The 24,700-nt window shown below is 40.7% G+C and overlaps 2 protein-coding genes across 2 annotated transcripts; both read left to right on the top strand.

The window, feature by feature from the left end:
• The first annotated feature begins 4,648 nt into the window (after nucleotides 1-4,648).
• On the top strand, nucleotides 4,649-5,881 carry LOC145799537 (uncharacterized). The gene is made up of 2 exons (XM_082889128.1): nucleotides 4,649-4,841; nucleotides 5,079-5,881. The coding sequence occupies exons 1-2, from the start codon at nucleotides 4,649-4,651 to the stop codon at nucleotides 5,879-5,881; spliced, it is 996 nt and encodes a 331-aa protein (XP_082745254.1).
• Nucleotides 5,882-9,070: 3,189 nt separating this feature from the next.
• Nucleotides 9,071-9,490, top strand: LOC145799536 (uncharacterized). The gene has a single exon (XM_082889127.1). The coding sequence runs from the start codon at nucleotides 9,071-9,073 to the stop codon at nucleotides 9,488-9,490; it is 420 nt and encodes a 139-aa protein (XP_082745253.1).
• The last annotated feature ends 15,210 nt before the right edge of the window (nucleotides 9,491-24,700 follow it).

Raw genomic sequence — 24,700 nt, 5'->3', positions numbered from 1 at the left:
TTAGAGAGGCATGGGATAGAATTGGTGGCATAATTATCACATGAGATTAAATAGTAAAATGACATATTTGCCCTCCAAATATTTGATTTAATTATGTATTATATTTAAACCGTAAATTTTTATTGATGTTTTCTTTAATTTCATTATTTAATTATTATTATTTTTTAAAATAAATTTATTAAAATTTTATTTTAAAAAATAACATAAATTTTTATTGAATAAAATTTTATTTTTTTAATCTAGCCAAAAAGAATTAAAATATTAAAGATGGGTTTAATATTGCTATTACTTAGTAAATAATTGAAAATGATAAAAAAAAAAAATTAAGCATTTATCATTGTTATAATTTCATAATCAAACATTGAATTCAAGATAGTCATTTCTAAATATCTAAACTCATGAGAAAACAAATATGAGATATAAATCATTTTCAATTAAGTAGTTCAAGAATTATGTATCTTAAAATTAATAGTTTGATAAATTATAATCCTCTCTTATCTAACTCATCCAAATAAATGGCCTTAATTCTAACAAATCAAGGATATGTGAGAGGCCATTATTGTTTTCCTAGCCACTGAGAGCTTTGCTCCTCATATTCTTTTTTTAATAAGTAATAAAATAAAAGACTAAAATATGCATGTTTATAAGGGCATAATCCAAGCATCTACAAATCTACATAATTTGGAATGCCACCCCCATAAATTAGAAGGAATAACAACATAAACAAAAATTATATCATAATGTATTGTCAATTTATTTTTTCCCTAGTTACTTTTGCCATAAAAAATCAAGATAAAGAAACAAAAAGTGATAAATTGGCAACAAAAACAAAATGACAAACTAAAGCAAGCGATACATAGCCATCTAAAAAAAGAAAAGAAAAGCAAGTGATACATAAATTTAAGTTTTGTGAATTCTACCAACAAAAAGACCAACAGGAACTACAAACACGACCAACATGCACAACATTTGTAAGTACATGCACAACCAACAAAGCCCCACCAATTGTCCTCACAATTCTTATATTATGTTTGGTTGAGGGATTTGAGAAAGGTTTGGGAAAGGAAAATGAAAAAGATAGGTGAAATGTGAATAAAATATACTTATACTCGCCTAGTTTTACACACTTTTTTTCTTTTTCTTTCTAAATCCTTTTTTAAATTCCCCAATCAAACACAGTGTTTGTCTCTACCGCAACATATAATGATCCCCTATTAAGCCATACTAGAAGTGGCCCGAGAACAACGAATATGTATGAAGCTGCATGGTCAATCATAGGAATCCAATCGACCAAGCTGAGTAGCAAACAACACATCATAAAAAAATTCAGTAGATATTATTTGTCATTTGAATATAAATTTTTGAACAAAAATATGTTCAAACATGAACTTTTGAATAAAAATGAATTGTTTAGATATATATTCTTGTGTGATCTACTGTTCTTTGTTTAGAACTTAAATTTATGTCCGAACAAATGACTTGAAAGTTTAAATCTGAATGACACACATGGTGTATACTAAGATTTTTTAGAACAAAATTTCATTTTAACCTTCTCTTTAGTAAAAATAAAATAAAATAAAATAGGACACTGAGGCCACTAAAGGTCCGTTTCCAAAACTTTTGGGCCAATATGCCCAAACTTTATTTATTTTTGGACCAAATGACCTATTTGTTCAAAGCTTACCTGTATATATATTCAAATGTTCCATTATCTGTATACATGTCACCTGACTATGCAACTATACGTTCAATGTTTAACTATCTATTCAAATGCCTTACTATCTATACACATGTCACCTGTTTGTGCAACTATATGTTCAAATGTCCTACTATTTATTCAATATCACCTATCTGTCAACTTCAGCTGCGTCTACTGGCCATTGACAACTTTCCGACTACTTTTCAACACGTATCTTTATCACCAAAAAAGATTAAATCTTGAACTAAATGACATATGGCCTCATAGGAATGAATTTTTCACCAATTAACTCAAAAAAAAAAAAAAAAAAAAGGAAAAAGGGAAAGGTTAATTTCACATTTTTCTCTTAAACTATTTTTATTTTTTTTTTCTACATCGTCTTATAAAAGTCTTATTGTAGACCCTTTAGATTCATAAATGGATATGAATAAGCTACTTCACATACCCACCATAGAGTATTATCCCTTAGTATCTTAACATATTTGCAGGAAACGCCACCGTACCTACGTTAGAGTCGAAGCTAAGGCCCCCCGCATGTTTTGGGCACCAAGAAATATGTTTAACCCCAACAAGGGGCTATGGAGATTCAAACCCAAGCTTTTAGCAAGAAATTAGAACGTTTTACCGCTGAACCAACCCTTGTTGGTAATTCTAATGATAAATATTATGTAGTGATAGGCATTATATTATGTAGTTGATTATGTGTTTTAGAACTAAGACCATCTCCAATAATTCATCAAAATTTTCATCTAATTTGATTTTAAATTTTGAGTAAAAAGCTTGATTTGATATGAGTTACTCCAATCCTTTCACCAATTTTCATCAAAATCTTATAATAAAATTACTTTCTCATCCCAAATTGCACTTTTCATCAATTTTGGTGAAAAAAACTCTACTCCAATCTTTCATCTTTTAACAATTTCATCAAACTTAAATAGAAAAAGACTTGTTGGAAATTTGGTAAAAGATTTAGTTCATTTTTTATTTTGAGAGGGAAATTTATGGCCTAATAACAGGCCGAGCTAATCTTGCCCAGAGCCTTGGTCTTTGCTCGGTCGGACGTTGGTTACGTACTGGATCGAGGGAATAGTCTAGTCAGGTTGAGACAACTTCAAGTTACTATCCCGGTGACAATATGCGCTCTACTGAGTCGGATGGACTTTATCCTCAAGCCAGGTCTACTAAGCAGAAGCTCGGTCGAGATTGGGTAGCTTGGCTAAGCCCACGTCCAGGATTGACCGAGGAAGCCAGACTGGCAACGCAATATTACAGTGAAGATGTGGCGCCACGTTGAACACAGTTCGGCGGCCAATGCTATGTGGCGTGATGGGAGAGCGGGAAGAAGATTCCGCTGTCCATATGCGTCAATACCGTTTGACAGTTTAGTTATTTGGTGTTTGGCGGTATTTGCGCTTATACGTGGAGGAACCCTATTGGGGGACATATCTACGCATCAGAGGGAGAACAGATAAACATAAGCGCACAGAAACTATATAACGGTGTTGCGTATCCATGCATAGGTCTGGAACATCTGATTTTCTGAGCTACCTACCCCTTTCTCTCTCTCTCTCTCTCTCTCTCTCTCTGTGTGCTAACTTGATTGTCGGAGGGTTTTTTCGACATCACACCGCTAGGTAGCTCACCGTCTTTCTATTCGCAGGTTAGGCGACGTTACGCAGAGCCTGGACACGAGGAGTATGGAGAACGACTGATATTTTCTTCTCGTACAATTGCCACCGTCTGTGGAAAACTTTGTCCTCCATGCTCATCCGATCATCTTTCATGGTGAACTACGATGAAACACTGTTGTCCGTTGTTGACAGCATCACCCAAGAGTCAGTCCAGAGGAGAGACGGACCCCCCGCCGTTCCGAACATGGCGGGCCTGGAGACTTCATCTAGAGGGCTCCCCAAAGATGTGCAAGATAAGCGCGCCAGGAGCACCGATCACTCTCAGAGTCCAGACGGACACCGGCGGCAAAGAAAGTCGCACGCTCAATGCCTGGTGCACAAGCTGAGGAACTAAGACGCCATTATCTGGAGGATAGCGGCGGAGATGGAGGCGCTGAAGCAACAAGTCAAGGGGAAGCGTATTGCTAGAATGGGAAACCACAATGAACACATCTAACCCCGTCGCTCAGGCAGCCAGAACCAACGAATGACGCCTTCCCTTTCAATCACTAGGAGCTATGGGGTTGGTGACTCTGACCTGCCGGTGGAGAAGTTATGCACACGAGATAGCAGCTACCGTCCCTCACGTCCGTCGACGACGTCAAGATACTCTTACTACGCCCGTTCGGAGGACTTGAACGGTGTCTTAGAAGAATGAGCACGCTGAGGGGAGGCGCAAAGGGTGCCAGCACTGCAACGGCTGTCCCACGAAGGTCGCGTCAGTGAAGAAGTCATAATACCGCCACCACGCCCAGCTGTACATGTCCCTTTGGATAGAGACTTGGTGAGGTTGATCGCCACCCCTTTCTCCCTCAAGATAGAGACCACGCCGCTTCTTGCAGGCTTTCACCAACCCAAGTTTACGCTCTATGACGGAAAAACCGATCCATACATGAATATGAGCCACTTCTAGCAAGTTATGGCTGGCTACAGGCGGAACGACACATATATGTGCCTTATTTTCCCATCAAGTTTGGATGAGTTGGGCCTAAAATGGTTCGAAAGGCTGCCGAAGAAAAGTATCAAAAGGTGGCAATAGTTGGTGGAAGTGTTTGTGACCCGATTCAAAACCAATACCAAAACGCCCAAAGAAGTCAACCACCTTCTAAGCGTCAAGATGGAACCGGGCGACTCACTCAAAGCGTACAATGCCAAATATTAGGAAACCTTCAACAAAATCATTGATTGCCCAACTAACTTGGCAATCACCCAATACAAGTGCAGTCTCCCGGTCGAACATAGGCTGAGAGACTCGCTCACCATGAACCAACCAACAACCATGGAGCTACTAATGCAGCGCATCAACGAGCACATCCAATTAGAGGATGATGCTACCGCAGCCACCGCGAAGGCAAATCCAGTGGCAAAGGAAAAAAGAATGGCTGGAAAGGTTCATGCGGTCGGACAGGAGGCAAACCGTCCGAGCAACCGCGAAAGAGAATCAGACCGCAGTGTAAACCGTAATAACCGAGGTAAGGGTCGTCACAATGATCGAGCTGACTACCCCCGTGATGCCGCGGAAGATGCAAAGAGAAAGTTGAACACCCGAACATGCATCACCACGATTTTCAAGATTCCAATTTACCGCATCCTTAGCTAAATCTGTGACGAGGCATACGTCCGATTTCCAACTAAATTGGGTGATGTGCAAAGAGGCTTTAATTCAAGATACCACTGCACCTACCATGATAAGTGTGGCCACTGCACAGAAGATTACGTCTCTTTGAAGCAGAATCTAGAGGAGTTGGTAGTTGCCAGCCACCTAGATCGCTACATTGATGGTGGCGCCAAGGCTGCGCCATATGCTCAAGTCGAACCTAACAGTTTGGCTGCCTTAGAAGCACCCCCCCAAGGCATGGTCAATGTGATCCATGGAATCATCGAGGTAACGCGGGTATGCGAGCTCCAAGAGATGATCAAAAAAGCAGAGCATATAAGGGAAGTTATTTCAGTCCAATTAGCCGTCAAGAAAGGCAAAATCAAGATAATAGATGTACTTAGCTTTTTAAGTAGAGATGTCAAGTGCATTCAAACGCCACACAATGATGTGTTAGTAGTCACGCTCTGCGTGAAAGACTTCGATGTTAGGTGCATTTTGATCGACCAAGGCAACTCGATCAAAATAATGTATTACGACGCCTTCAAGCAACTTAAGCTACATGATAAGGACTTGGCCCCAGCAACCTCACCACTGGTCAGCTTCAACTCGCGGCCAGAGTGGCCAGTAGAAAAGATCATCCTACCGGTCAAAGCGGGGTCTGTCGTCAAGCAATTGGAATTCTGGGTGCTGAAGGTGCCCTCCACGTATAACCTGATTCTGGGCAGAGGATGGCTTCATGCCATGCAGGCAGTGGCATTAACTTACCTCCAAGTCATAAGGTTTCCCTTTGCTGCCGGGAAGATAGAAAAAGTGTGGGGAGATCAAGTCATGGCCAAGCAGTGTTTTGTGGTCGTAAACGGAAGCCGAGCTGCCAAAGGCTTTGTACAGATGATTGACGGGTCGGAAGATTAAAGTGTCTTGGATGATGTGGGCACCAGGGCCGAGGAAAAGACTATTGAACACTTAGTGGAACTAAGGATCAATGAGAACGATCTTAAGAAATTCTTTCTAGTGGGATCTAGCCTGACCGCCCAAGAACTGTTAGAGATGGTTAATTTCTTGGTGACAAACATCAAAGTGTTTGCGTAGACGCCTTACGACATGCCTAGCGTCGATCCAAACTTCATTTGCCACCAACTGAATGTTTTTCCTAACGCCGACTAGTTATTCAATGAACATGAAGATCAACACTTCATCACGCCGAGGTAGTAGCGGAAGAAGTAAAGAACCTACTCAAGCGAGGGCTATCTAGGAAGTACACTACCCACGGCGGGTCTCTAATACGGTCTTAGTGCCGAAGAAGAATGAGAAATGACGAGTTTGTGTTGACTACAAGACAATCAACCGAGCTTGCCCCAAAGACAATTTCCCCTTGCCCAAAATCGACTAACTGGTGGACCTAACGGCCAGTCACAACCACCTCAATTTCTTGAACGCCTACCGCGGTTACCACTAGATCGCCATGCATGAGCCTGACCAAGAGATCATTTCTTTCACGACACCGAGAGGATTGTTCTGCTACAAAGTTATTCCATTCGGATTAAAGAATGCTGAAGCAACCTTTCAAAGGATGGTTACAAAGATGCTCGCTTTGTTGCTCGGCCAAAAAATGGAAGCCTACATCGACAACATGGTCATGAAAAGAAAATGTGAGACCGACCACTTGACCGACTTAGCAGAGATGTTCGCCATTCTCAAACAACACAAGTTGGGTCTGAACGCATCGAAGTGTGCCTTCGACGTGGGGTCAGGGAAATTTTTGAGTTTTTTGGTCACTAACCGTGGGATTGACGTGGATCCCTCTCAAATCAAAGCTATACAAGAATTAAAGCAGCCAAACTCAGCAAAGGACGTGCAATATCTTGCCGAGATGGCAACCGTGCTTAACCGATTTATAAGTCGCTCATCGGATTATTGCCGCCCTTTCTTCCAAGCCTTAAAATCGAAGTTTTCGTGGGATGCTGAATGCGACAAGGCATTGGCTGAACTAAAGACATACCTATCCTTTGCTCCACTTCTTGTTACGCCAAAGCAGGGCGAACAACTCTACCTAGCCATTTCCCAACATGCGGACAACACGGTGCTGGTGAGAGCAGAAGACATACAACACCTAACGATCTTCTATGTCAACAAAATCTTGCTCTCAGCAAAGGCAAGATACTTGCCCCTGAAGAAACTCGCCTTAGCACTAATGATGGCCTCAAGGAAGTTGGCACATTACTTTCACGCTCACACGATCGTGGTGCTGACCGAGTTCCCTTTGAAAGCCTTGTTTGAGCGAGCACACTTCTCCGACCGAATCCTGAAGTGGGTAGTCGAGTTGGGACAAATCGACGTCAAGTTTCAACCCCGGACCTCCATCAAAGCCCAAGCATTGGCCGACTTTGTTACAGAATTCTCGTCTAGAATTCACCCAGTTTGCCCGGTGAACCTGACCAAAGCAACTGAGCTGAGCGAGGTAGGGACGGCGAAAATTGCACAGCCAACCCCCACTCCGGTCCAAGCCAGTCCTTTTAATAAACAGGACATTGCACGTGACGTGAAAGTTACGCGTGCAACCGTAGACCCACCATTTGAAGGCCCACCTCAACCTGACAATGCGCTGATAGATTTGGGAATAACAGGATAACTTGTTAGATCTAACGTCGCATCACCAGATAGGGAGAAAGGCATGCAAGTTGCAATCATCAACGGCAAGCTTCACGCGGAAATAGCTAAGCAGCCGAGCAACTCAGAACACTTGAACCTTCAAAAATTCCAAGATCCCGCAGAATGTTTGAAGCTTATTGTCGGTGAAATGTGAAACTTTTTGTCAATAGTGCTTCAAACAGACATGGAGCCAGGCTGGGCGTAGTTTTGATCTTACCAAACGGACTTACCATCGAACATTCCATCGCACTTGGGTTCCTCGCATCCAACAATGAGGCTGAATATGAAACACTGCTAGCCGGATTGAAAAGCGCACTCCGATTGCAAGCATCTGAGCTAATGGTTTACAACGACTCACAACTCGTTGTAAACCAAGTGTCTGGGGAATACGAAGCCAAAGATAACCGCATGGCCAAATATCAAACTCTGGTAAGAGAGCAGATCAAAAAATTTCAAGCCATACGCGTTCAACAAATCGGTCGAGAAAACAATGGCCGAGCGAATGAATTAGCCGGTTTGGCTTCCATAGCTGACAAATCAACTCCCAACCCCCTCCTGATTGAATTCCTCCCAAGACCTAGCATTGAGAGCTCAAAGCAAGCATAAGTTCTCTATACTGAGCTAGGTCCCTCTTAGATGGACCTTATCGTTCTTTTCCTAAAAGAAATAATCTTGCCAATCAACAAGAAAGAGGCAAACAAAATTTGGGTGAAGTTTAAGCGATTTTGGCTCTCTCTATTTGGCGGCCTATATAAAAAGTTCTCTACTAGCCCATATCTGAAGTGCGTACACCCGAGCAAAGTCAATGCTTTTCTGTTTGAAATCCATGAAGGAACGTGCGACAGCCACATTGGAGGAAGATCCCTGGCCTACCGTGCTATTTCAAAAGGATATTGGTGGCCCTACATACAAGCCGACGCATAGAAATATGTGCAAAAATGCAAGAAATGCCAAAAGTTCGCCCACCAAATTCACCAGCCGGCCAAAGAACTCCTTCTCCTCACAAGTCCTTGGTCATTCGCAATGTGGGGCTTGGACATAGTGGGACCACTCCCAACCGCGCCAGGCAACCGCAAATTCTTCATTGCGGCAACCGATTACTTCACCAAATAGGTTGAAGTTGAGCCTCTAGCAACAATCAAAGAAAAGAATGTGAAGAAATTCGTCTAGCAGAATGTGGTAACGCAATTTAGAGTCCCCAAGGCTTTGATCTCCGACAATGGCACCCAATTTGATGAAAGGCTATTTAGAGGATTCTGCGAGGAGCTGAGGATAGAGTTTTATATTTCAACGGCGGCCTACCCACAATTGAATGGCTAAGCGGAGGCATCAAATAAGACCATTCTGGACGAGTTAAAGAGAAGGTTGGAAAAGGTTAAAGGAAAATAGACGAAAGAGCTTCCAAATGTCCTCTGGGCCGACCGAACTACGCCAAAACGCTCAACTGGAGAGATGCCTTTCACTTTGGCATATGACATGAAAGCGGTCATCCCACTAGAGATCGACATGCCCACCATCCGCAGGAAAAATTTTGAGCCAGATTTAAACGCTGAAACCGTTGCCCTAGAGTTGGATATTGCAGAAGAACGTCGAGAAAAGGCGCTGATCCATGTCGCAGCATACCAACAAGAACTGTCCAAAAAGTATAACAAAATAGTTCACCCCAGACAATTTAGGGTCAGGGATTGGGTTCTGAGAAAGGTGATGTGTAACACTCTAGTGTCGGGCAAAGGGAAGCTAGGGGCAAACTGGGAAAGGCCTTACAAGATAATCGGTTTGGCAGGCAAAGGGGCATACCGTCTAGAGGACTTGGACGGTAAAGCCATACCCCGGTTGTGGAATGCAGCCAATTTGAAGTTGTATTATTTTTAGTTTCAATCATTAATGTAATTTTTTGCTTGCGGAGGACAAGCATTCTACTCCATTTACCGATGTAATTCTTTCAGTCACTATGTGAATTTATGTAAACTATATGTAATAAAAATGAATTACTGTACTTATAAATTCTGTCGTAGTTAATGGATTGCAACGAACAAGGGGCAACTGTCTCCCAACTGAGGTGTCTTTACCCGATTATTGGAGTTAATGAATTGTTCAACTCAATGCTTTTAACTGAGGTGATTTTGCCCAGTTAAAAGAGTTGATGAATTGTTCAACTCAAAGCTTTTGACCGAGGTGATTTTGCCCTATTAAAAGAGTTGATGGATTGTTCAACACAAAGCTTTTAGCCGAGGTGATTTTGCCCAATTAAAAGAGTTGATGAATTGTTCAACTCAAAGCTTTTGATCGAGGTGATTTTGCTCGGCTAAAAGAGTTGATAAATTGGCTCGCTCGAAGGTTTTGACCGAGTTGTTTTGCCCGGATAAAGGAGTTAACACTTTGCTGAATTCCAAAGTTTTGGCCGAAATGTTCTGCTCGACTAAAGAATTGATGTTTTGGTCAGCTTTTGACTTTTGGCCGAGGTGTTTTTCCCGGTTACATGAATGGATGCTTTGATCAAGTATATTGCATGCTTGCAAAGAAGGCATACAATGTAATTGCATGAGACAAAAGTTGTAAAAATTTTCATTAATTGAGTACATACAAGAGTTGGGGCAAACAGCCCGGTTACAAAAATCCAAAACAAAAAGGCAAAATTCTAAACTAGACTAAGGGGGAGAGGTTGGCAAAGTCATCTCCGGTCCCCTCCGCAGCAGTTTCCAAGTCGACGATGGCAGTCCTTTCTTTATCGCCCACTTCATTCCTTGGCCTTCTCCTTGGCCCCTTCACCGGCTTCTTCCTCCGCATCCTCTTGTAACGAGTTGAAGACAACGTTCGCGTAACGAACTATATAAACCGATAAGAAGACGGGAGGATAAGAGGTGAACACCTCGGTTTTAGATCCTTGACCAAGTTTCTCCCAGGCTGCCTTCTAACCGGACTTGAAGATGTCCTTGGTGGCTTCAACCTGTTTAGAGTAGCTGTCATCAGCCTCCTTGAAACTGAGATTATTGGCCTCGTCCATATCTTTCTGTCTGGCCTTCTTTAACTCCTATAGCTCGGTACAGAGGGCAGCCCTCTCTTGTTTAACGCTATCAAACGAGCCGAGCAGTCTGGCATTGTCCGCGTTGGCAATTTCCAGAGAAAACCTGGACCTTCCCAGCTTGTTCTCTAGATGCTTGGTCACATTCGAGAGGTCAGTCACCATTTGCCGGAGCCTGTGGATGCGGTCCATGACAAGGTGTTGTTTTTGGATGGCCTGCAAGAAATCAGAGGAAAGTTAGCTTAAAAAAGAAACCAACTGAGGAACCACTTAGAAAAATTTCATATACTCTTACCCTAGTCATAAACTTAACTGTGGACTTCACAAGCTAGGTGTCAGGTACATGATCATTGCCGGTTATGTCGCTTGGCAAGAACAACGCCTTTGATAGATCGTAGGCCAAAAGGTGCTCCTTGTCACCTTTCACCAAAGCATTGACCAGGATGTCCTTACCCCAGTGCTTCAACTCCGGTCTCCACGGCGGTGTCAGTTGAGTCTCCTACGCTGGCTGCTCGTTGCTCAGCTCAACCATGAGTTCGGTTGATGGATCGATGGAGTAAGGCCTCTTGCCAGCTCGCCTCGTGTCCTTGGTAGCTCGTGTTGCGGCGGTCAAAGCCAGAGCGATCACGGTCCTAAATGTTTGACTGGTAGTAGGGGCATGAGGAGGATTGCTCGGCATCTCGGTAGATGTGGCAGTGATAAGATTCTTAATTCAGCTCTGTTTGGCCATATCCTGCTCCTCGGGTAACCGAATTAAGGGCATGTCCGGAAGTGTTGGATCTGGTGGTGGAGATGGCGCTCACAAGAAGTCTGTGATCCTACTTTTGTGGGGAGCCAAGTACCGGTAGCTCGGCACGTAATCGAGAAAGTCATGGCAATATCGGTGATGGTATCTCAGCATAGCTCTGATTGCAGCCTTGTTTGGGTTGAGATAATTCACTTGCAAGGCTTCAATAGCTACAAAAAGAAAGCAATCAGTACAGAATAGTAAAGGAAAGTAACTTAACCGGTCAGAGAGCACAACTTACATGATGAACCGAAATTCTTACTGATGTACCAACCGGGGACGTCAACTGTCTCATAATTCCCAGACACCCAGAAGATGTCATCATCGTGCATGTCCTTGTCCGGTGTGCCGGTCACTAGTTTTTTTTTTGTCCGGCCTTATTTTCAAGTAATAATTCAACCCATCGGTCGTGCGACCGAGAGTGTATTGGCGCAAGATCTCGGCCAACCCTAGGTTCAAGTCAAGCTGATGATTCAACTCGGCAACCCCGTTTATTATTCTGTATGTGTTCGTCGAGACTTGAGTCGGTGCTAGCCCGGTACGCCTTAGGAACTCGCAGATTAAGGATTGCATTGGGAAGTGAAGACCTTCCTCAGCAATTGATAGCACGGTAAAGGGGCATTGATCCAACCTGGCCCAAGGAGAAATGTTTTCTTCACTGAGCTTAAAATGAACGCCATCAGAGACGTCGTACTCCTCGCAAAACACAGCCAGTGCGCCCAGCGTGTTTACAAAGAAGCGATAGTGTCCCATTAGGAACCGGCTTAGTAGCTCAGCGGAATTGAGTTAACTAAGGTGTGCACGGTGGCTGCTCAGTCGTTGAGAATCCTGGTGTTGGTGTGCCTGGTCCCTTAGGATTCTGCAATTAAAAACCAAGTATAAGTGATAGCGCGGTCGCGCATATGAGCTCCATTTTAGCTCAGTCACTTCTTATCTCAATCTGTATTGTTCGGCAGACCCTAGCCTGGTCACGTGAGCAGGCCAAATATCAGCCCGATTGCACGACCGTATACGTTTGATAACTCGATTTTCTACTCTGACTTCATAAACAACAAATTTACTCGGTTACCCTTGTTTTCAGATCAAAAGGGCATTTTTTTGCATGGCCAAGCCCAGATCCTATCGTATTTATCACAAGGGATGATAAACAGTGCGAGGAACCAAAGGTATGGAAGCTTTTCGATGATGAAAGCAGTGTGCAACCCTAACCCTATTCAATTTTTGGTGGTTTTTGGGTGTTTCTATCTTCCTCAACGGATTAGTATGGGAGTTAAAGTTCAAATAACACTAAAAAAGCATAAAGAAAAGAATGACAGTGTAGACACCCTATTTTTGACCGACCTTAAGACTCAAACGTCATCAATTGAGCGCTCGGTGATGGTGCATGTTGTGCTCATTTAGAGGTTTCGGAGTTTTGGCTGAGAGCCTTGTCTCCGGGCCTCTAAACTCTTTTGCGCTTCGACTTGGTTTGTGGACTGAACTTTGTTTCTCTTCCCCGGAGGGAGGAAGAGGTCTTATAGACCATCTCTTTGTGGTCGTAGGCCACTTTTCCCGTTTGGAGACTAGTTTTCAATTTTCGAAGCCTTCGGTCGCGCGCCTTGTCTCGGGACCGCTTAACGTCCTCCGTTTGGCGTGGTTTTTGAACCACACCTTGTTGCCTCTATCTAGAGGAACACTGTGGTCCAGGAGACCATTTTTGTGGTTGCATACCATTTTTGATGCTCGTAGACCAGTTTTCGAGGCTTTCGGCCGCCTGCTTTGCCTCCAGATCCCTTGTATTGCATCTGTTTTGGTTTATTTTTGGTACAAACCTTGTTTTCCTTGTTTGGAAGGTGGTACAAGGGTGGGAGACCAGTATTTCTCCTGGCCGACCAATCTTCCTCTGCCAGCCAGTTTTTTGGTCGAACAACTGGCTTTCTTGGTCTTTGAGGCATCTTTTCTGGTCGGCCACCACACCACTGCATTGTTTTCATGCCCTGGACTCTCTCCCACCATGGCCCACCAGTTTTTGCTCTCAGAGACCACTTGAAGTGGTCGGCCGACCACTATTTTTTGACACCTTTTTGGAGATATTTGCCTCCAACTGGCACAGTTGGAGGACATTAGGGCCATCCTCCATACACGTGTATGGAGGGAATGCTTTGGTGCTTAGCTTCTTCTAGAAGCTTTGCCTTTCCTCTTCTATAAGAAGGAAGCTCCTCCTCTATTCTCCAGGTTCAGAAAAATTGCCCTTAGAGAGATACATATAGTTTTGTATCTATCGTGCTTGGTTCTTCATTTTTGTGCTTCAAAAGTGTAGATTTGTCTTAGTTTAACACAAAAACACACACTCAAACACCTTCCTTTGGTTGCTAAGGTGCTAAGGGGTTTTTGGTGTTCTTGGACTGGTTTAAGCTTAAAGATACTGTTGGAGTTGCAGTTATAAAGGAGGTCTTCAAGGGTGAGTCTTTATCCCTTAAATCCCCCATTCTTGCTTAAGCTTTTAGCCCTTCTTGCATCTATTTTTAAGCTTAACTCTTAACTAGAAAAATTTCTGTTTTTAAGTGCTTAAAATAGTTGTTTTAGGTCAATTTTTCGTTTGGGGTGTTTTACTCCCTCTTAGGCCATGTTAGGCCTTGTTTTGAGCCATCCCTTTAGGTTCTTGGTGAAGCCTTTGCATGACCTTTCTATCACTGAAATCCAAAGGATTTTCAGTGGTGGAAAGGTGGTTTGGTGTCCTAAATAGGAGAAGGTCATCCCCTCTCCTTGTATTGTGTATACTAGCTTCATATGCCTCATGTTTGAGCATCTTTGTTAAGCTTTTGTTGGCCATATCTTAGCTTGTATTTGTGGTTATTTTGCTGAGGCATGCCACTATTTTTGCTTGCTTTGGTCACTCCATGCATGGTTAATACACTTGTAGTGTAAATCACACAAACTAACTTTATGTGCTTCATGAAATAACATGTCATTCTAGTTTGTTTTCTTTCCATTTCAGCATGTTTTTGGTAATGTTTTGCCATGTCATGACTCTATTTTGGTTTGGTTTGGTTTGGTTGGCCCTTGCATGCTCCATACACTTGTAGTGTAGTTCTATAAAATAGCCTAACATGCATCATGTTGTAACATGTCATTTTAACATGCTTTTGCTTAGCTCTAAGAAGATTTTGTTCATATTTTAACATGTTTAAGGTCTGATTTGTGTTATCTTGGCCATGCATGACTTGCTTTGTATAGCTATGGTCTAACCTAGCTTGTTAGCTTTGTGTGTTGAGTCCTCTAGCATGCATTACTTGGACTATTTCAATGATTTGGCATCACTTGTTATATGATTTCAGTCCATGTTTCATGGTCACACACTTGCATTTATCACCTATTCCATGCTTTGGATAGTTTGTGTTTTATGCTTTAACATGAACCATAGCGTATGCCTTCATGCCATAGCTTGCGAGCTCTCATTTCAGTGCTTATTTGGGGTTATTATGCCATGATATAACTCTAATTTTTGTTGTTTAAGTCATTCCATGCTTGGTCTTAATAGATGTAGTGTAATCCACCTTATTTGCCTTGTATGCATCATGCCTTATGCCCTCTATGCTAGCTTCCTTCCATGCATGTTTCATATTCATTTTAACATGTTCTAGGACTATTTTGGGTTGCCTTGGTCACATGCTTCATGTTTTGTATACTCGCAGTACAAATGCTCTTGCTTGCCTCAAGCTTTGAGCACCATTTGCCTTGTATGCATCATGCCTTATGCCCTCCATGCTAGCTTATTTTGGCTTCCTTCCATGCTTGTTTCAGATTCATTTTAACATGTTCTAGGACTATTTTGGGTTGCCTTGGTCACATGCTTCATGTTTTGTATACTCGTAGTACAAATGCTCTTGCTTGCCTCAAGCTTTGAGCACCATTGCATGCTTCATTTGTGTTGTGTACATGATTTGGCATCATTTAACATGACATTTCAGAGCATATAGACTTGCCATGTTCTCACTTCATTCACCCTTTGAGTGCCTTTAAGGGTTGTGCATTTGTTGCCTAGTTTATGGCTTAGCTTGTATGCTTGCATGCCTAGGTATTTGAGCCCTCATCTCAGCATGTTCAGGTCCTTATTTTGACCTACTTGAGCTCTGTCCATGCTTAGTTCATGCATTTGTGCCATGTATTGCATGCCTCCTTTGTATTCCTCTTTACTAGCTTCATGCTTTAAGGACCCTAGCATGTCATACTTGTGTTGTTTGAATGATTTGGCATCACTACTTACCTCATTTCAGCGCACTTAGTGTTGTTACACTTCCGCATTTTTCACTCTCTAAGTGTTCTTGAGAGTTGCACCTTAGTGCCTTAATTGCTGAGCCAATTGGCATGCATGCTTGTATGTGTCTTCAGTGCGCTCATTTTAGCATTATGGCCTCTGTTTTGGCATGGCTGAGATCTACCCACATTCGGTTTAAGCCCATTGAGCATTGTGTATGCCATGTCACATCGCATCGTGCATGTTATGTTGTTGTTTACGTTGCGCATGCCATGCTCTTGATTCGCATTGTGTATGCCATGATCATATTGCATTGAGTATGCCATGTTAGTCATTGCATTGTGTATGCTAGTTACCATTTACATTGTGTATGCTAGTTGTCATGAGCATTGTGTATGCCATGTAGTTCATTCGCATTGTGTATGCTAGTATTTTAATTGCATGTTTGCATGCTTGTCCCTCCCATGTTTGTATGCTTGAGTCGCATTGTGTATGCCATGTTATGTGTTGCATTGTGTTTGGAATAGGTGTTAGTCCAAACACGGGAAACGAGGGACGTTTCATACTTCAAGTGATGAAATGTGCCTCAATTCTCGGTCGCTGACGCTCTTGATCGTACATGATAGAGTTCTAGGCTTTATGTGTTTACTTGTGCATTCATTTTACATTAAATTGTGCAACTTCGCCTCTCGGCCATCATGCATTAAAATGCACGATTGGTGGCCCGAGGGTCGAGAACCACACCCCCTTGAGTTCATGACATGATAGGAAGGGTGGTTGTGCGCACATATCTTGCAAATATATTGCCATGCCCTTTCTTGCTCTCTATTGCAGCAAACTAGAATTCAGCAGCAACAACTAGCCGGCTAGCTAGAAAAACTAGCTGGCCGATTCCTTTTTCTGTCCAGCAACAACAAAAAGTGGTCGGCAGGTGTCTAGAGAGACCAAAAGTGGTCGGCCACCCTCCCACAAGACTCCCAAGGTGAAGTTTCAGCTTTCTGGAGCTTGGTGCAAGTTTCTGAGAACAAATGGAAACAGAGCCAAATTGGGGCATCGCATTGGATTTCCGAACGAGGCGACTGGGCTTGCATGCATTCCTCTCCCTCTGAGTCTCCTGATTTACTGTTTTCCTTAGCTTCCATCCTTAGATAGCTAGTTTACGCTTTGGTTTGTACTCTTAATAGTTAATGCGTTAGCTATTCAATTCGTTTTGTAATAATTAGTTAACTAGGATTAGTAAATTAATTATGTTGTAATAATTAGTTTAATTAGCTTAGATTAGCTAGTTAGCTTCTTATTTGGTCTCTCCCTCGAGAGGGCAAATTGTTGTAATAAGCGTGCGTGTGTGTGATGCATGTCTTTCAACCTCCATTTCTTTCTCCCTTTTACTTAACCACTTACGACGGTTAGTTTTAGAACATATTTTGTTTAGCATACCTTATGCTCGCATGCGTGCATCCATTCATCTGTATTGCATGCACCGGGCTCGATGCAACATACTAACTGCATTGTATTTCAATTCCTATTTGAATACATATATCAAGTCGCATTTCACATGACATGACTAGAATAGCCGAGCCTATTTTAGTTGCATTCTCGCATGTGTTGCATTAGCCATCTTAACATGAACTAGGATCATGCATGATTTCTAACTAGTTCTTTGTTTTGGCTCAGAGTACACTGTGAGTGTTTACACTTTAGAATACTACATGTGTGTTAATGTTGCCATGTTAGCATGCTTGCCATGAGGCTAACTACTTAGTTGATTAACTGCCTGAATGCTTGTGGGTGAAGGTTGGATTACTTGAATTGGAACAATTCATTGAAATTCGTATTTTAGCCTACTTGCGAGTAGCAAACTTCAAACCATTTTCCAAACAAACGGATGTGCGATGCTTTGTTCCAAATTAGGCAATCTAGTCTATACTTGTTTGCTGTGCGCATCACACAGTAAGACTAGCTAATTAATCAGAATAAAAGCACATGTGTTTTCAAAAACAAGATATCATGCTTAGTACAGGCCGATCTTTGATTGGGCGAGCGGGGGTGCTCATTAAATGACCTTCCCCAATCATACCCAAGTTCCCAAGCCGAGGCAGCTTTAGTGATGACGGACACGTGACCTTAGGCACAAGTCAGGGTTTCCTAAATTCTCCTAAAATAAAATATTTAGGTGGCGACTCTGTATCTGGCAAAGCAGTCCATGTTTGGCACTTCTTTATTAAAAATCAGTTTTCCAAAACGATTTGCCAGATTTAGACTCTTTGGTGATTTATCGGTCTCACATTGCACATTGTGAGATTAGATTCAGAACCGTGACATTTGAGTCCGAACTGTGGTAAGCCCAAATGAATGAAACAGGATTCTCCCGGGGCGTTCGGGCGTGTCCACAGAAATGAAGGAGAAAACTTACGGGTTGATGCGCGAATCGAAGCTTCGATCGGTGAAACGTTTCACTGTGGCAACAGCAAGACCAACTTTATCAGGAAAATGCTCGAGAATGGGTAAAAAATGCAAGGGGCAAGGCTTGGGTGTGTTTTCACTCTGGATCGTCTATGGAAAATATGGTGAACAATCGAAATGAACAGTTGGTATGAGAACGATGTATATGGAATGAGAAGAGGCGCCAAAAATTTGAATCCAAGGAGACGGCATGGGAAAGCTAGGTTGGTTGTACGAGGCCAATGGACAAAGGACACGTTTCTGCGATGAGACCGGTGTCAATCTTGAAAAGACAGGCTGAAAAGTTGAAGCATTGACTGAGCAGGTCATAAGACTGAGTATGAAAGTTAGCATGGTCGAAGATAGTGAACTGATTTGAGGTGGATGACCGAGCAGATGGATGAGCTCAGCCAAAGAAGGTAATCCCGGTCACACTAGCACGGACGGAATTAAAGGGTAATTGGGAGGGAAATTAATGGCCTAATAACAAGCCGAGCTAGTCTTTGCCAGAATCTTGGTCTTTGCTCGGTTGAACGTTGGTTATGCAATAGACCGAGGGACTAGTCTGGTCAGGTTAAGACAACTTCAAGCTACTATCCGGGTGACGATATGCACTCCACTGAGTCGGATGGACTTTATCCTCATGTCAGGTCTACTGAGCAAAAGCTCGGTCGAGATTGGGTAGCTCGGCTAAGCCCACTTCCAGGATTGACCGAGGAGGCCAGACTGGTAGTGCGGTATTACAGTGAAGATGTGGCGCCGCGCTGAACACAGTTCGACGGCCAATGCTATGCGGTGCGATGGGAGAGCGAGAAGAATATTCTGCTGTCTGTATGCGTCAACACCGTTTGGTGGTTTGGTCATTTGGTGTTTGGCGGTATGTGCGCCTACATGTGGAGAAACCTTATTAGGGGACATATCTACGTGTCAGAAAGAGAACAGGCAAAAAGGAGTGCGCAGAAACTATATAAACGGTGCTGCATATCCTTGCACAGGTCTGGAACATCTAATTTTTTGAGCTACCTACCCCTTTGTCTCCCTCTCTGTGTGTGTGCTAACTTGATCGTCGAAGGGTTTTTCCAGCAGCACACTGCCGGGTAGCTCACCGTCTTTCTATTTGCAGGTTAAGCGACGTTACGCAGAGCTTGGACACAAGGAGTACGGAGAGCGACGGATATTTCCTCATCGTATAGATTTGATGAAAATTTTGCTTCTTCTTTGATTTGATACAAGTGTGATGAAAAGATTGGACCTCATTTTTACCATAATTTTTATCAAATTTAAATTTGTTGAAGAATTTAGTGAAATATTGGAAATGCTCTAAGGTTTTGTTCAGTTAGAGTTGAAGGAATATTTAGTATCAAATTGAATATTCGATTTTTTTAGTTAAAAAACCAAAATAGATTGTCGGTTCAGTAGAGATAAGGGATTCGTATAAAGTTTTAAAGAGTTCTACAAAAACTTGTAGAATCTCACATGAAAATAAATAAAGAAAAATGATAACCAAAACATTTATTATTAGTTACTCTCTTCTAATGCTAAAGAAAATTAAAATATAAATGTATTCAGATATAATATTCTGGTTAGTTCAAATTGTATCTGGAACGGTTAATTTGGTTCCATCGGTTTTCTCATACCCTTAATAAAAAGGGTTAGTTATCAACCGGTCCCATTTGTTAGACTTAACTACGGATAAGGCCTTCTCATATTTGAAAGTACCAATCAACCTTATCCCATATGTTGTATTTCCTTTTTTTTTAACCCTTGCTTCTTGTATTTTTTTATCTAGTTTTTGCCTATGTTTGTGTTGCCCTAAAAATAACGTTTTATGCTCTCTGTCTATCTCGTCTTTCTTTCTTTCCACTATTTCTCTTGACAACACACCATTGTCCCCTTCCAATGTTGTTAGCGCCATTCAGCTCACACCACAATCATCCTTCTCCTTTGCCATTGTTGTTGCCGTCATCGTCGCTCTGCTCACACCATTTTTATCACCATGTCACTATTATCGAATCTACCATCTTTAATATCACCATCGCTGCCACAATTATTCACCAATCTACCATCTTCGATATCACCGCTGCTACTATCTTCCTATATCACCGATCTATTGTTTTCAATGTTAAACTTCACCAATGGCTTTTGATCTAGGTATTTGCAATGCCAATCTACTATCTTCGGATCTGCTATTATGCATGGTCTCCAGTGAGATCAAGACTCTCTCTACATAGTGTGTTGGTGAAGACCTGCATTTGTAAAACTTGTGGAATTGTTCTAATAAATTTATCACTTAATTCAATAATAAATTTATCACTCAATAATTTATGAATGATAGATTTATTAGAATATGGGTTTGTAAGTGTAAGTGTGAGTATTTTATCAAATAATGGGAAGGCACAACACATAAAAAATGAACAAATTTATGAATGATAAATTTATCACGGGGAAGGAGGTACTGTTGTGCCTTAAGGCACAGCAGTCAACAGTTACCGCTGCCCCTTGTGGGAGGTCTTTCTAAGTGTTTTCTTGGTGACCTGAGCCGTTTATATTGTAGAATTCGTCAAGGATATTATTCAAGTAAAAAATCAAATTAATCTAATATTCATAACCTCATGATTAGGTCCTAATTGATTTTAAAAATTCATGAAAGTTATGTTAACCATTAATTTTTATACAAACAAATGTGCTTTGATTATAGGGCTACAAATATCCAATCAACTTGATATTTTGCATGAATGATCTACTCGACGAATCCTACAATATGAATGGTTTAGATCATCGAAAAACACTAGGGACAATCTCCTACAAGGGGCACAACAATAACTGTTGTACATCAGTACCCCCTTCTCCATTTATCACTTATCTTGTGTGTAAGTATGTAGGTTTGTTTTTGTGTATTAAGTGAAAATTATAATTTTCCCTATATCTAAATTTAAAATATTTTAATTACTCTTTTGCAAGTATTTCCAATTTCATTTAATTTCTCATATTTTTAGACTATAGGTGGTCCAATTTGCATCTGCAATTTATCAATACAAATCATAAATCCAATGAAGTCTTATTTAGTCAAATGAGTTTTATATTTGAATTGGATATTTTATCAAACAATGGGATGGCATATCACATACAAAATGAATAAAGAAAAATAGTCAGTTCATGCCTATTGATTGCAAAAACTAAAGTAAAAATAAGCAATCCACTGATATGAGTGAAAAAAAAAACATAAAATAAAAAAAGAACACTAAACTAATTCCAGTTGTGGTTGTTGGGCTTGTTGTATTGTTGGACTATTAAAAAAAAATTATTCATCCACATAGTTTCTCTCCTCCAAATCCCCCCCAAATGATGTGATAAATAAAATTTTGAAAAGTTGACTCACACTCCAATGTTCTCTCAAAACTCTCTTTATATGCATTCTATCTTGCCACTTCATTTAGAGGATTGTGGGAGAGAAAAATTGTATGAATGTAGTACTGTTATAAAAGAAATTAATTATTACAAAGATGGAATTATGTTTTGCTAGATAAAAATGGCCAGAGAATTGCCAGAAAATTATCGTCAGAGGTGATCTCCTGTGATTGGTGATGACGGTTGGAGGTGGTCACCGAATGTTAAAGAGAGTATCGTTAGTGGAGGAACATTGCTAAAAATAAGGATAAATAAGATGGTGGAAGGACATTTTGGGAATATAGAAGTAATGAAACAAAAAAGGGTGATACTATTTACACACCACCAAACCTCTCAGTGCACACCATTTTCTCAATACACACCACACACATTTTTAATTCTTTGATTTCTTCTCAGTCACACCATCAATTTTCAAAAAAATCCTAAATTACCCTTTTCTTCTTCAACTCCTCAACTCTCATTCAATATCCTAACCCAAACCATCACCCCTGGCTGCCACCTCCAGCCTCTTACTCCATGTCGCCTCCCTCTTCTCCAACAAACCTAACCATAGCCATTACATCGCCGACTACCAGTCGTCATTCCCTCTCTTCCGATTGCTGCCTCCACCACAACATCCATTCCTCTTCCGCCGCAACCAACACTTGCCAGCCCCTCTCCCAGCCACATCGTTCCTCTACTGCCCCTCCTGACCCCACGACCCATCATCCTTTCTTTTCTTCTTTGCCCAGTTCTAAAAACCCTTAGGGTTTTCTTCCTCTCTCTCTTTGTGTGTGTGTGTGTGAAGTGGAGGAAAGTAAATGGTTGAGGTGAGGGGTAGGGATGTTCGCGATGGTGAAAATGGGTGGTGTGCTAGGAGATTATATTGAGAAAATAAGGTTTAGAAGGATGTCTAAAATGGTAATTTGATTAAGAGACACAAATTTGATAAATAAATAAATAAAGTGATGGTGTGTATTAAGAGAGATTGTAGTGTGTAAATCAAAAAAAAAAAAGAAACAAAACTTATAGATAAATAAGTATAATCAATAGGACCACCCCATAAGTACTCCTATAAAAATACTAAACTCAAAAAAGCAATTTGGTACAGTAGCCTAGCTGTAGGGCTTCTTGAGCCCAACTTTACCAGGGTCTCTCAATCCCTATCAATTACATTCTTCCCTTAGTAATGGAAGGTGGGCCCATAAAAGAAATGAGTCGTGCTTCCACTACAACAAATTACACTTTTAGCGATTAAATTTAGCGACTAAAAAAAATTTAGTCGCCAAAAGTTATGGAATTGGTGACCAAAAATTATATTAGTCAGCAAAAGTACAATATTTAGGCACTAATTTTTTTAGTCGGGGTATATCGATTATTGGCGACTAAAAAAAATTTCGTCACTAAAAATGACACAATTGGCGACTGAATAAATTTTTAGTCGTTGTATAGTTAGTTTTGGCTACTAGAATTATTTAGTCACCGAATGAAGAACAAAAATTTACTTTTTATCTTTTGCAACCAAAAGCTTGGTTGCCAAAAATTTATTTTCATCGACTTTAGTCGTTGTATAGTTAGTTTTGGCTATTAAAATTATTTAGTCGCCGAATGAAGAACAAAAATTTACTTTTTATCTTTGGCGACCAAAAGCTTGGTTGCCAAAAATTTATTTTCAGCGACTAAAAAATATTTTAGTCGCCAAAGAACTAAAACATTTGGAGGGAGACATTTCAAATTTTGGAGGAATTTATAAAATTAATTGGCAACCAAAATATTTAGTTGCGAATTGTATAAAATGACCATATATATATATTGTTTCCAAACCAAACCCTAAACAAACCAGTGCCTCTATCTCTCTTCACCGTCCCTCTCCCTCTCCGTTGCTCCTCTCCTCTCCTCTCTCACTGCCGCTCCACCAGCCACGAAACAGCTCTCTTCTACCACTCCTCTTCCTTCACAAAGAGTGGTGAGGCCACTGGTTTCTTTCCCTCATTATCATCATCATATGAAGTCGAGAATGTCATTGAAGTTGTCGTTGATAGATTTTAGAGGTCTGTCTTCGAACTGGTGGGACTGCATCAACGACTCGATTCAATGGCAAGATGGAATCTTCTACACTCTATGTGCCGCTTATGCCTAAGATGGAATCTTCTATACTCTTTGTGCACACATTAATGCTTCTAATTTGTTTGGATAAAGTCGACTATGATGTGGACTCACCAACCTTTTGACTAGTGCTAAATGCTAACTTTGAAGCAACGATGGATACATGAATAGCTAAAATATCCCTAGCTATTGCCTGCAAGGTCAGATACTTTGGTTCATTGGCTTTCTACCAATTCAAAACATCAAAACCTAAAGTTCTTGGCAAAACATCATCTTTTAGATAATGGTCAAACTCTGATCTTACATTGTTCATTTTTTTACTTCTCTTTCTATTAATAAACAAATCATACTCTGAAAAGGTCTTTGTAACAATTTCTGGATGGATAGAAGATTCACCACAACATTGATCTCCATACCGATTCGGTTCTAATATTCTTGCAACAAATCATAACAAATATGACGAACCCTATCAATTTCTCCTTCCCAAGACCTTGGGCCCTAAAATTCTATTTAAAAAATAGGACCTCGAAATAATTTTGATGTTAAGTTATATTTGGTTAATTATTTCGGTCTTAAGTTATGTTTGATTTATTAAAAAAAAGTAGAATAAAATAATTATTACATCATAATGTTTATTTTCACGTTTGATTTACTAAAAAAGATTACAAACAAAATCATCATGCACCATTGTGAGAGAATAGTAATTTTATAAAGAGACTAAGAGGTGACCATTCTATTCAATTCAATTTTATTTCAGTGAACCAAACACTACATTATAGTATTATTAGTTTAAAAATGAAAGTTTAAACAAACAATTGAATTGGTGAATTATTTAAAAATAATGGATAGTTACTTGCCAACTAAATGAATTATTTATAGAATATTGTTTGACTATACGAGTTACAATTGCTTCTGGAGAAATAAAAAAAAAATTAAGTTGAAGTTAATCAAATTTTACAATTTAATTTATTATGTCAAGAAAAGTGTGAATAAACTAATAGTGTTAACAATAAAAAAAATTCAAAATTTATCCCAATAATTATGATTTATGTCAATAATTATGTGTACCATATGCAACAAATTTATAGAAGGTACAAGCAA

This window comes from Camellia sinensis, chromosome 9 (genome assembly GCF_055761805.1).
Source record: "Camellia sinensis isolate YWXY chromosome 9, ASM5576180v1, whole genome shotgun sequence".
NCBI classification, from domain to species: Eukaryota; Viridiplantae; Streptophyta; class Magnoliopsida; order Ericales; family Theaceae; genus Camellia; species Camellia sinensis.
Note: the sequence above shows the minus strand (reverse complement) of the source record. Positions and strands in the feature narration are given on the sequence as shown.

What these genes read in the sequence shown, in the direction of transcription:
- LOC145799537 (XM_082889128.1), top strand. Translation starts at nt 4,649, where the DNA reads ATGGAGCTACTAATGCAGCGCATCAACGAGCACATCCAATTAGAGGAT. An exon ending in TGTAAACCGTAATAACCGAG is followed by an intron (nt 4,842 to 5,078) that starts GTAAGGGTCGTC and finishes GCCACTGCACAG; the next exon opens with AAGATTACGTCTCTTTGAAG.
- LOC145799536 (XM_082889127.1), top strand. Translation starts at nt 9,071, where the DNA reads ATGCCTTTCACTTTGGCATATGACATGAAAGCGGTCATCCCACTAGAG.